At 42.5% G+C, this 13161-nt stretch overlaps 1 protein-coding gene across 1 annotated transcript in view; it reads right to left on the bottom strand.

Moving 5' to 3' along the window:
• Positions 1-12185, bottom strand: part of Col5a2 (collagen type V alpha 2 chain) — a 126842-nt gene extending 114657 nt beyond the window's left edge. Inside the window, exon 1 of the mRNA XM_075956527.1 lies at positions 11697-12185. Coding sequence (XP_075812642.1) covers positions 11697-11790 — 94 coding nt within the window. The 5' untranslated portion in view covers positions 11791-12185. The remainder of the gene's footprint in view (positions 1-11696) is intronic.
• Positions 12186-13161: the final 976 nt, after the last annotated feature.

Genomic DNA, 13161 nt, shown 5'->3' with positions numbered 1-13161 from the left:
GTTGCAGCCTGTTTAGTTGAAGCTCTCATCTCGTTAACTGCATGTTTCCCTCCATGCCAGCAGAATCTTAAAATACACCAGAAGGCAGACAGGCCTGGGAGATGATGGAGCCTTCGTATAAACACTCAGCAGATTACTGGGAATTTTGGTCAGCTTCTTGCTCCTAGTCACTTTCGACTCACTGAAAAAGAGATGCCAAGCAACACAGAGGAGCTCAGAGATGACTGGTTTGGAGACAAGCTTCCTGAAGAGACATGAATAAAGAAGAAGTAATGAATTTGATAGTTCTCACCTTCTAATGGGAAGCGATTGTTCACAGAAAAAAAAAAACCTGAAGTCCAGTTATAAAGCAGGAAAATGTATCATGGAACCTGGAGCCTTTTATCTTATCGTCTTTCAGCTCAGTTATCTCACTCGGCTGATTGCAATTGACTGCACCCTCTCAAGAGCTCTTCCTGCCATAGACTTAATGCTCTCTAAACCCTCACTCCTGATCCCCACACACCACTGACTGCACAGGACCAATAAGAGTTTGCTCAAAGGTGACTTGAATGCTACTGTTGAGATTTCTTAGAAAGAAAAGACAAATCAAAACATTTAATTATTTACAGCAGGAAAAGGAAGGCAGTTCAGGGAGAGGGATAAAGAAAAGGAGCTCGGAAGCACCCGTTTGGAAGTTTGTAGCGATTTGTTTATTAGGAAGCAAATCCCAATTCCATGGACCAGTTCCCCTGGGGCATGTCTGATATGACAGCCTTAGGACTATATCCTGAAGAACTTTAAATTTTCAGGTTCTCTTTATAACAGAATTGAGGTGACTGCAATGTTCTGATGGGAAATCTGTTGACAAGAGCAGAGCTTCTAGAACAAACTGAAGATCACCTTCCAGAGATGAGCCCCAGAGTCTAGCCAAGATGATGAGACACTTTGTCAGCACATTCTAACGGCCCAAAAATATTGGGAGAAATGTTTCAAGTACAAATTGCCATATAAGGAGCTCACATTAGAGGAAAAACAATTACTCAGTCTGTACAGTAGAGCAATAAGTAGGAGGGCATGTGGATCAAGTTAGTGCCCTGCAGAGCAGAGCATAAGCAAATACTATAGCAGGCAATGCTGGTAGGCGGTCCAAACTATTAGGGAGAGTCTCAAATACAAACTAAAATGTAAGACGATTAAGAAGATGGCACCAAGAGAGACATACATAGATCTATTCTACATGGGAAGTAGAAAAAGACAAGATCTCCTGAGTAAATTGGGAGCATGAGGACCTTGGGAGAGGGTTGAAGGGGAAGGGAGAGCAGGGAGAAGAGCAGAGAAAAATGTAGAGCTCAATAAAAATTAAAAAAGAAGAGGAGGAGGAGGAGGAGAAAGAGAAGGAGGAGGAGGAGGAGAAGAAGAAGAGAAGAAGAAGAAGAAGAAGAAGAAGAAGAAGAAGAAGAAGAAGAAGAAGAAGAAGAAGAAGAAGAAGAAGAAAGAGAAGGAGGAGAAGAAGAGGAGGAGGAGAAGGAGGAGAAGGAGAAGGAGGAGAAGGAGGAGGAGGAGAAGGAGGAGAAGAAGAGGAGGAGGAGAAGAAGAAGGAAGAGAAGGAGGAGAAGGAGAAGGAGGAGAAGGAGGAGGAGAAGTGGAAGAGGAGGAGGAGGAGGAGGAGGAGAAGGAGGAGGAGAAGTGGAAGAGGAGGAGGAGGAGGAGGAGGAGGAGGAGGAAGAGGAGGAGGAGGAGGAGGAGGCACCCAAAGCTGGGTGTGGAGGCCCATGCCTTTCATCCCAGCACTGGGGAGACAGAACTAGGTGGATCGCTGTGAGTTTAAGGTCAGTCTGGTCTACATAGTGAGTTCCAGGACAGTCAGGCCTATGTAGAGCGACTGTCTCCAAATATCAAACCAAAACAAACAAACAAAAGGGAAAGTGGTGACCACACAAAGCTGCAGCGTAAGACCCTGGAACTGGAAAGGCAACGTGTAAATATGGCATCAAAATTCTGAAGAAGTTAAAAATGTTTCCCTTTTTAGAAAAATGAAACTACATGAACAGGTCATGTATCTCAAAATTTATTTATTTTTTTTTATTAAGAACTGGACCTTCTCTTTTTTTTCTAACATAGTGGTTCTCAACCTAGGGTCAGGACCCCTGTGTCGTTTGGATTACCTTTCATAGGGGTCTCCTTTTTTTTATTAAAAAAATTTCTGCCTCCTCCCAGCCTCCCATTTCCCTCCCCATCCCCTACTCTTCTCCCCCTACCCCCACTCCTCTCCCCCTCCCTCTCCAGTCTGAAGAGCAGTCATGGTTCCCTGCCCTGTGGGAAGTCCAAGGTACTCCCCCCATCCATCCAGGTCTAGGAAGGTGAGCATCCAAACTGGCTAGGCTCCCACAAAGCCAGTACATGCAGTAGGATCAAAACCCAATGCCATTGTCCTTGGCTTCTCATCAGCCTTCATTGTCTACCATGTTCAGAGAGTCCGGTTTTATCCCATGCTTTTTCAGTCACAGTCCAGCTGGCCTTGGTGAGCTCCCATTAGATCAGCCCCACTGTCTCAGTGGGTGGGTTCCCCCCTCGCAGTCCTGACTTCCTTGCTCGTGTTCTCCCTCCTTTTGTTCCTCATTTGGACCTTGGGAGCTCCTTCCAGTGCTCCAGTGTGGGTCCCTGTCTCTATCTCCATCCATCGCCAGATGAAGTTTCTATGGTGATATGCAAGATATTCATCAGTATGGCTATAGGATAGGGCCATTTCAGGTTCCCTCTCCTCAGCTGACCAAGGAACTAACTGGGGACATCGCCCTGGGCACCTGGGAGCCCCTCTAGGGTCAAGTCTCTTGCCAACCCTAAGATGGCTCCCTTAATTAAGATATATACTTCCCTGCTCCCATATCCACCCTTCCTTTATCCCGACCATCCCATTCCCCCAAGTTCCCCCCATCCTCCCCTTCTCATAGGAGTCTCCTAAACCATTAGAAAACACAGATATTTGCATTACAATTCATAACAATAGCAAACTTACAGTTAGGAAATAGCAAAGAAAATAATCTTCTGCTGGGGGGGGGGTCATCACAACATGAGGAACTGTATTAAAGGGTCACAGTGTTAGGAAGGTTGAGAAGCACAGTTCTAGCACATTCCACCAAAAGACCTGAAGGCAGGAACATGAGGCAGCCCATGTGAGCTGCCTATTTATAAATGTAAGAGGTACACTTTACATGTCAGTTGTATGGAAATATCATATGGTGCACTAATTTAATTTCATTTTTTCATCCTCCCTTTATCTGAACACAAATATCTGCACTGGAACCCTGAGCGTCTTCATTGGTTCATCTTAAATGAGTTCTATTGCAATTTGCCCTGATTATATATAAAAGAGTTGAAACGATGATTCCGAGAATAATGGAAGCATCCTGAGCTGTAAGACTGTGAAAGTCAGAGGCTGGGGATGACTGGGGCAAAGCTGTCCTCTGGTGATGACAGGGTTTTTACTCTCATGAGTTCACAGTACTTACGGCGGCGGCTGCTGCTGCTGCTTCTGCTGTGCAAGATCAAGACAAGCAACAGTCCAGCTTAGATGAAGGAGGGGCTTATGAGTACCAACCCTATCAGAGGAGCTAATGGGCAAGGATGAAGGAGGGGCTTATGAGTACCGACCCTATCAGAGGAGCTAATAGGCAAGGATGAAGGAGGGGCTTATGATTACTGACCCTATCAGAGGAGCTAATGGAAGGGCAAGGATGAAGGAGGGGCTTATGAGTACTGACCCTATCAGAGGAGCTAATGGAAGGGCAAGGATGAAGGAGGGGCTTATGAGTACTGACCCTATCAGAGGAGCTAATGGAAGGGCAAGGATAAAGGAGGGACTTATGAGTACTGACCCTATCAGAGGAGCTAATGGCAGGGCAAGGATGAAGGAGTGGCTTATGAACACCCAACCTTTAGAGGAGCTAACGGCAGTTGATGGCTGTTGTGGAAAAAAAAGGTTAATTTTCTTTAGGATTATAGTCCACTGCTATACTGACATGCTCCAGAGGATGGATACATATTCATATATGTGTGAAACTCTCACTGGACTCAGTCTGCCTTACTTTTCTAAAAAAGAAGGAGGAGGAGGAGGAGGAGGAGGAGGAGGAGGAGGAGGAGGAGGAGGAGGAGGAGGAGGAGGAGGAGGAGGAGGAGGAGGAGGAGGAGGAGGAGGAGGAGGAGGAGGAGGAGGAGGAGGAGGAGGAGGAGGAGGAGGAGGAGGAGGAGGAGGAGGAGGAGGAGGAGGAGGAGGAGGAGGAGGAGGAGGAGGAGGAGGAGGAGGAGGAGGAGGAGGAGGAGGAGGAGGAGGAGGAGGAGGAGGAGGAGGAGGAGGAGGAGGAGGAGGAGGAGGAGGAGGAGGAGGAGGAGGAGGAGGAGGAGGAGGAGGAGGAGGAGGAGGAGGAGGAGGAGGAGGAGGAGGGAGCATGAAGCTGAAGAAAAGCATAAAATTGATGGGATGAAAATATGCACATTTGTTACTTTTGTTGTTATCACTATTGCTATAATAATAATAACCATAATTTTACAAGATACTATTAGTTGAAAACAAACTATAATCAAATGACAGATATATCTGATAGACATCCTATTAACTATTTAATTATATTATTATAAAGTAAATTATCTTATTATAGTTTTATGTATAAAGAAACCAAGATTCAGGAATGATAAGAAAATTTCCAAAACTGTGCAAATATAACTTAAAACCCATGAACCTGGATTCAGTTTAATCACAACTAAATGAATGTCAATAATATTTTCTAATTTTTACAAAAATATTCAGCTCTTGAATACGCATGAAATAGCTGTCAGGAGCCTACTGGTTCTATAGAAAGGTATTAATCAGAATTCAGGAAGTTTCCCAAAGAGATGAAGAACAAGCAAAAGACATTATCCAAAAGACTTAGTGCAAAACAATTCAAAGATTTGCAGAAAGGAAAAAAACATGACATGAATTCATGCTATAATCTCTATTTCTCAAGACAATGAATTAGCAGCAATACACTTTGACCACTTAGAGAACAATAGAGAAATGAAAGAAGTTAATCAATACAGACTAACCAACTAAAAATTATAATGACCTGAGGAAGGATGCCACATAGTATTAATCATAAATAAACACAATGCGGTTGTTTACAAAGAGAAAATGAGATTAGTAGCTTTGAAAGTCAGTAGGATAATCCTGACATTCTTTAGATTAAAGAAAGACACAGTATTAATAATCAATCAATGGAATATATTAAAAAGACACAGTATTAATAATCAATGGAATATATGAAGCATGGTACAGTAGGCAAGTAAGAATCAACTGCCAGAAGATTCTGAGGTAAATATGAGATCTAAACAAACAACTCGTCTTACGGGAACAGGTGAAATAAACACAAGGGAAGCAATTCTCCACATATGGCTCATGCAGAAAAAGATGAGGTAAGTCCTGTGAGACAGAAAAGGAGGAACACTGGGTTCAACTTAGAGAAAATTAGTTGAACTTTTAGTTGAAAATTCAGTGCACTCTGAAGAGTAGAGGTTTGGAAAAAGAAGACGGGTGTGTGTGTGTGTGTGTGTGTGTGTGTGTGTGTGTGTGTGTGTATGTGTATATGTGTGTATGCATGCATGTGAGTGTGTACACAGACATGTACAAGGTCAAGCACAAGCATAAGCACATTGGGAGTGATAACTAAGAGTGGCTTTTTATTGTGAGGTAAAGCATGACAGAAGGGAAGAGCAAAGGGGTCAGGACCATGATCTTGATACACACAAAAGCTACTGACTTGAGCTAGTGAGAGCTCACTGACTCCGGAATGATAGCAGGGGAAACTGTACAGGATCAAACTAGGCTCACTGAATGTCGAGGATAGTTGTGTGACTTGGGAAGCCTGTGGGGTCACTGACAGTGGAACCAGGATTTATCCCTAGTGCTTGAACTGCTATCTTCTAACATATTCTCTTTGGAAGGATTCCTTGCTCAAAGTAGATACGGGGAAGGAGGGCCTTGGTCTTGCCTAGAAGTGAAGAGTCAGACTTTGTTGACTCCCCATGGGAAGGCTTACCCTTTCTAAGGATGGAGGGATGGGGTGGGTATATGGATGGGGTGGGAGGAGGGGAGGAGATAGCTATGTAAAATGAGAAAAATGTACTAAAAAAAACTTAAGAAAAAAAAGAAGGTGTGCAAGCTAACAAGCATGGCCATTACTATCTCTTCAAACTATGTGTTCCCAATTGAAGAATTAGAAGGCAAAAAAAATGGACTTATGTTTTGTTTTAAATTGCACTGGCAAGAAGGTGATATACTTATGTGATGTATACAATATATATCACAACATATATCACAGTTCTGTTGATAGAAAATGGCTACAAGAGTAACAAAAAGATGAACTCAGTTGTCATTGCAATGACCCAGAGATGGATGATGAGGAACTGAGAAATTTGTAATAAAGATAAATAAGGGTTATATATGGGAAATATTTAGTAAATAAAATAACTAAATTAGTGACTGGCTGGAAATTTACTGACTGAATGACACAATGAAGTTGCCATTAACTAGCATAAAGGCTATGTAAGAAAAGAGCCCAATCTTGGAGGTTAGAGTTTAGAAAATTTTAGGTTGAATTTCTGAGTTGTTTTAGATACAGAAGTTCAAAATGGTTCTCATTGGCTAGACATATACTCCAGAATTCACATAAAAGAAAAAGGATACAACTGGTTCCACAAGGTATACACACACACACACGCATGCACACACACATGCACGCACACTAACAGTAAATTTAAAGTACGATTGAGAAGCAAACAAAGACACCTAATGTCAGCTTATGGCCTCCATACACATGTCTGCCCCACGTCCAAGTACACACACATGAACATGTACACACACATGGAAGAAAATTCAAAAAACACAAATTTACAGTAGATTGGAAATATCTCGTGGCATATCCAGGTCTCCAGAAATAAATCGCTGACAATAATACATATTAGAATGTTAATTAACTCTACGATAAATTTGGGTTTTTTTTAACCTTGTACAATCTACCCAATCTTACGTGGTAGATTAATTATTAAAAATCCTAATCTTTTCCTCTTACCATTGATGTATCTCTCATATGTAAACAAATACTTCTCAAAGTTGCAATCCCAGAGTCAAAAACAATAGATTAAAATGTCCCCATTCAACCCTAACATATGCTCCATGAGGCCAAAGACATGAGTTTTATCCTTGACATGGAGCAAACTGTATGTTTAAAATGATTTCATACTGTCTATTCAGGTTAGCACAATTCCAGCCTCACTGTCATATCTCCTCAAGATATAACCGACTCTTTCTGTTTTAGTCTACCATCTTGCATTGAATGCATGTTTGGGATGCTCACAATATTGATTCCAGGCATGAGATAATAGTGTCAGTATGTAAAAAAAAAAGGAATAGGAGGGATGACAGATGAACTCACATATACCTGAGAATATATCAGAATTACACAAGTCCTCTATATAACAGAATTATTCATCTAACACCATACAGACACTAGGTTTTGCATTATCTTTTCCTCAAATGACGTCAAATTTATAATGGTTTACCCACACACGTCAGTCAGCCTTACAAATAAAATGAATCACTAAGAAGCCAAAGTCCCAGAGTTTACACTTCAGTGCATGGAAGCCACAGGCACCATCAATACCAGAGGAAAGATGGCCAAAGACATAATACAGTGCTTCACCAGTGTGACCAAGGTCACCCCCAAAGGTCCGATTCTCACACCACATCCAGCCTTGCCAGATATATTTAAAAAGAATAAGACCTGGAAAATGTATCAATAACAAGATCTGCAGATAACTCTTTATGCAATACTAAATTGTGGGGGAAACACACACTGCACTGGACAATACAATGGATACAGAGAGAGAAATATTCAGAGTGACACATCACTGTGGTTTAGATAATAATTATATATTGATCACACATACACACACACGCACACACACACATTTCACTCAAGTATTTCGTCCACTGCGACAATTTGTTCTATTGTCCTCAACAGTAGAGCACCGTAGCATCACGGTTCACCTAGAACTCAACATTTTCCTGCCCGTTCTTGCATCTTTGTGTGACCATATGACTAAATTCCCGCCACGCATAGATAACCCTACATGTTTCGAAGACATGAAGGATTCCATTTAAGAAGTGCAGACCCACAGCTTCTCATTCTCTATCTAAATGCCTAGGACACTGCATACAATGTTCGGATCTCTAGCCGCCGCCAGGGGCTGTAAAACCAAAGACCGTGCACTAGGGATCAAAGAATGGAGAGAGAAAAAAATTGAGTATCCGGCTATTTTCAGAGTACCAGCTTTTCACTCTGCTTGAGAGCTTCTTTTGAATACCAAAAAAAGATTCTGTTTTGCTTATCTTGGTTGAAATTGTGTTCTAATATATGGAGCCCTCTAAAATAAATAATAGTGAGTGTAGAACACTTTATGAACGTGAATATCATAAGTGATATATTCATCCTCTGTTTCTTTGGGTCTCATTTGAAATAATGTCATCCAAGCACTGCTGAGTACCACACATCTAATGCCTTCTGTCTGTATTCTTACAAGATAAATCACATATATAACATCATAAAAAATTCAAAAGACTCCAATATTTTTAAAAAAATACATGCATTTTTTTCTTGGTAGTTTGAAGCTGTCTTGGGATCAAGCTTCAGCATAGGATTGTAGCGTGGGTATTGACGATTTCTAGTGTATGGGCCAAATTTGGCTCTTAGACATATTAAATTTGACTTATGCAATGCTTTCTGAAAAATGCTCACTTGGAATGCCTGAAGTGGGCATGCCTATGTCTTCAGTTCTCCCATCATCCCCTGCTAAGACACGAAACTGTTGCGTCACTACTCATGTGACAAGCCTAGCTTCTGGCAGCACCGAAGTCCCCAGTTCGTGCTCCCTTCTGAGCCCTCTCTCACTGCATCTCTCCTGCAATGTTGAATACAATGATTCATACTGAGGACTATTCCCTGAGACTAAGCATGCCTAGTGCCAATGACAAAACTGCATAGCTCCCTAGATGTGACATATTGATTCGGAAATAAAATTTCACTGTCAATGGCCTAGTATTTTTCTCTTACAGAAAACAAATGTGGAACATTCCAAAACCCCCCTACACCATACAGACCAGAGGGAGGAGGCAGATCTTGAAAAGGCTGATTTTATCATCTTGGCTCTGATTTTGGTTACACTATACTTTCAACTAAAGTTAGTCTAAATCTCAAACCCTTTCTCTTAGTTTCTAACAAACTGTTAAAATCCAGTGTTTAAACTTTCCTGATAGGGCAGCTCTATGGTGGCCAGAAGAGTGTCTAAGACTTTATTTACTCATCTTAGCCTCCACACATGCTCCTGTCAGACCGACACTGCACTGACATTTCCTATCCCAGTCCAAAAGAAGACAGCCATACCTTATACTAACAAAAGAAAAGGCTAAGTGTGTATTATATACACAATGCCAGGTTTCTATAGCACACATTGGAGAAAGCACAAAGGAAATACCACCATCCACGTTACAACAACCACTGGAATCTGTATGCTCTTGACATGCATGCCTTAGACTTACTTCTCCTTAATATTAAAGCATTTCCCACATTTACTCCTCCTCCGAGTCCAAAGTTCCATGGGATTACTAGGTTCTGACAGGAGACACGGAGTATGACAAGTGTCCACACAGTAGCAATGCCCACCCAAGCATTCGGAGCAAGTGAGTTGAGCTTAAACTAAGTGGCTCTGCACACACTACATTACTGAGTCACCAATATCATCCTTACTTACACACACTCTTTTCTGCAATTGATTTTTGATCACATCTATCTGATTGACTATCCAGAATGTCTCTGAGAATTGTTTTCTGTTTCGGGGTTTAAGTTTCTTTGCTATTTAATGACACTAGGGGCAAAAGAGTTTAGTTCCGAGGCAAAAAGTTTTTGGAACCAACTTTATAGTCTTGATTCCCACAAATAAATATTAGAGAGAGGATAAACCTTTACTTTTCAGTAACACCTACAGAATAAGCAGAACGGCATCGGAGAGGCTTTTAGCGTACGGCCTACCATACAAGGCTTTCTGATATCTTACATCTTCCATTTACGCCCACGTCCAATGGCTGCCACACTTCACAAAAGCTAAGCACATAACTTTAAGATAAGTCAGGAATGAGGTCTTCCGTACAGACATTTTAAAGTTGACCAGCTGGCTGGGGAGGGGAGTGAGCAGATTCCTGATAGTCAGATGTGTTATAGCTCTCCTAATGCCTGTCCTCCTCTCTCCTAACTTCTCTGTCCCTGCACTGACAAGCAACACACCCTTCTCACGGTGTTATGAAGAAACATGGTAAGATTCACCTTTTATAAATTCCCTCACCTTTCAGAACAGAGAAACTGACTTTAAAAGTTTCCAGATTTAGAAAAGGGCCCCCTCTACGGGACTCTGACAGACTTGAAACTAATCTCCAGAAGCTTCTTTTCCCCTCCTCACAGTTTTCCAGAACCAACAGTCCCTAAACTTTCTCAGAGGAAAAATCCAGGGAAGAAGGAGACAAATGTACAGAGAGGGGGGAGAAAACACATGAGAAAGACCGTAACAGACAGGATTAACAAGTGTGCTATGTTAAAAGATCGAAGTCAGTACTAGCAGAGGCTCAGATCTATGCTGGCCTATTGCAAATGAGAATATGTCTGTATAGGGCGTTTCGATCCTCCGAAGTTAAGGATTTAAGAATCAATGGAGCCATTCCTTTTTGGATGTTTTGTCTTTTATAATATTCTATAGCAGCCATGCCATCTTGCTTAACAACATGGCCCAAGGAAGATATGCCTTAAAAGGAAGGAAAGGGAAAAAGGAATGAGCAAAGGGAGGGAGGGAAGAAGGAAGGAAGCAAGGATCTAAGGGAAATGTCCTTATCAATACTCTATGCAAAATTAGTTATATATAAGGCATGCTGATTTCCTACCTTCAGTCATTCCTCCCCACTCCCCACCCCCACCCCGGGAACCACACTGTCCCGATAACCAAGCCAGCAGGGTGGGAAAACACAGCCGTTTTAAGAAATCTGGCTTCTATCAGCCTCTGTCATGGAGAAATAAACTTGACTCTCTCTCAGTAAGCAAACACGGTTTTTAAGATCACAGATGAAAACGTCGGCAGGGAAGGATGAGGCTGTGGGAAGAAAGGAATGAGGAGCAAAGACAAAGAAAATTCCGAGCTTTCAGAGTGCCGCAGAGGTTTTTCTAAACAAAGACTTTCCACGAAGCTGCTGAAGTTCGCACAGGAAAGACTCCACCCTGCCCAGCTTCGGCAGCGGCTCTCCCTGTTCAGAAAGCGCCAGCCCTCACAACTGCCTCTCACTAAACGTGCCTTCGGGGCTCCGTTTTAAGCACTCTTAAAACGTTTTCTTTGAAACGTCCAACTCCCACATTCGGACAAAAAGACTGATCTAATTCTGCCTCTTCCCGGACGGCAGAAGCCCACTCCGCCAGGGCAGGCACCGAAGTTCCCGAGTCAAGCTGTTTTCCAGGTGCAAGCCCACAGCCCCCTTTCTCAAACTTCAAACCCCGTCTCCTCTGCAAGCTCTTCCTGAAGCTTAACATTCCATTGAGTTCCCAAACCAAGCCATAAACACCGTAAGCAAAGCAAAAAGGCAAACTCACCATTCTCTTGTTCCTGGGCTTTTATTGAGACACGGTGCCCTAAAAAAACAGTGAGAATGAGGAGAGGTCTTGCTACCACCCAGTGTGCCATCATGTCTAAATTTGAGACATGTGGGTCCTCCGGGGAACGAAGAGTAGATACTGAGGTCACCGTAGCACCATGAATTCCGCTGAGGGCTCTTCTTCAGCACCAGCCCCCAGGCCGCCTCAGCCTGTTTCAGCACCAACTCCGGCACAGTCTGCGAAAACTTTTTTCAAGCGATGCAGCTTTAAATAGGAAGAATGCTGCCTCCACTTCTTTTCCTGCCCCTTTCAGCTTGTTCAGGCTCATAACCATCCAGTGTCTGCCAAGCAACCGTCTGATTGATGGTAAACAACCAAATCAGAACGCGCGCTTCTGCGACTTGGGTTTTTACTCCTTCTTGTAGATTTTAAGTGCCGATGGAGCCAAACAGAGACAAGGTTTTATTTCTTTCTGTTGAGCGTGTGTGTGGTTTTCTGTTTCTTTCTTCTTTTTTTTTTTAAGAAAGCCTATTAGAAGGAGTCTGATCCTCCCCTCCCTACCCTCCCCCCAGACACACACCCACTGACTTTTCCAGAGACGCTGAAAAGGCTTTAGGGAGGATGTAGAGTCTTTTAGGGAGATTGTTTTTATTTTCTTTAGGGTTTAGGTATTTAGAATTATCTTCACCGCCAGAAGCCTTTAAAAGGTCATATTTTAAACCCTTTCTTTTGTCTGCCAAGGAAGAATTCTTGACTCAGTTCTCCTTCTGTTCCCTTTCTCATGCCCTCTGAGGAAGAGAGGCAGGAAGGAACAACTGCAAAATGAACTTGAGACATTCTGCATTAAGATATAGCCACATCTCTTAAGGAGCAATATCTATACATTTTCCTTGTCCCAGGACATTTTATTATGTTAGAAAAAGGAAAGTCTACTAAGGAATGTGTCGGCTCAGGAAAACACATTGCTTCTGGATGCAGAAAGGGTGGGTTCCAGCATCAGATCCGCCACTCGCCAATTTCGTGAATCTATACATAGTCCTTACCTCTGTGCACTCCAATTTTCTTGTTGGGAAAAGGGCTTTGCCCTGGCCAAGGCGCAGGGTCTGGCGACACTAAAATGAGTAATATGCTATTAACTGCGTTCCAAATTGCAAAGAGCTACAAAAACGTGGAGGGTGCTGTTATTAACCCTCAACCAGCTTTCCATGGGGCACAGTGATCCCAGATGCACGTTCCTCTTGAGAGCAAAAGCATTAACATTGTGCCCTAGTCAGGCTTGACAAAGTCTAAATGCCTTCTGTGCATTTAAAACAGCCTAATATATTTAATACCGGGAGTCCCCCAAGGATCAGGAGTTTGTCCCATTCCATGTGCATGACTAAAATGTTAATTTTTCATCACTGATGAGATACATTGAGCCACACTGAGCTCTGCCTGGAGGATGCCTTTGGTAGTTTGAATG

Source organism: Microtus pennsylvanicus, chromosome 22, assembly GCF_037038515.1.
Source record: "Microtus pennsylvanicus isolate mMicPen1 chromosome 22, mMicPen1.hap1, whole genome shotgun sequence".
Taxonomy (NCBI): Eukaryota; Metazoa; Chordata; class Mammalia; order Rodentia; family Cricetidae; genus Microtus; species Microtus pennsylvanicus.
Note: the sequence above shows the minus strand (reverse complement) of the source record. Positions and strands in the feature narration are given on the sequence as shown.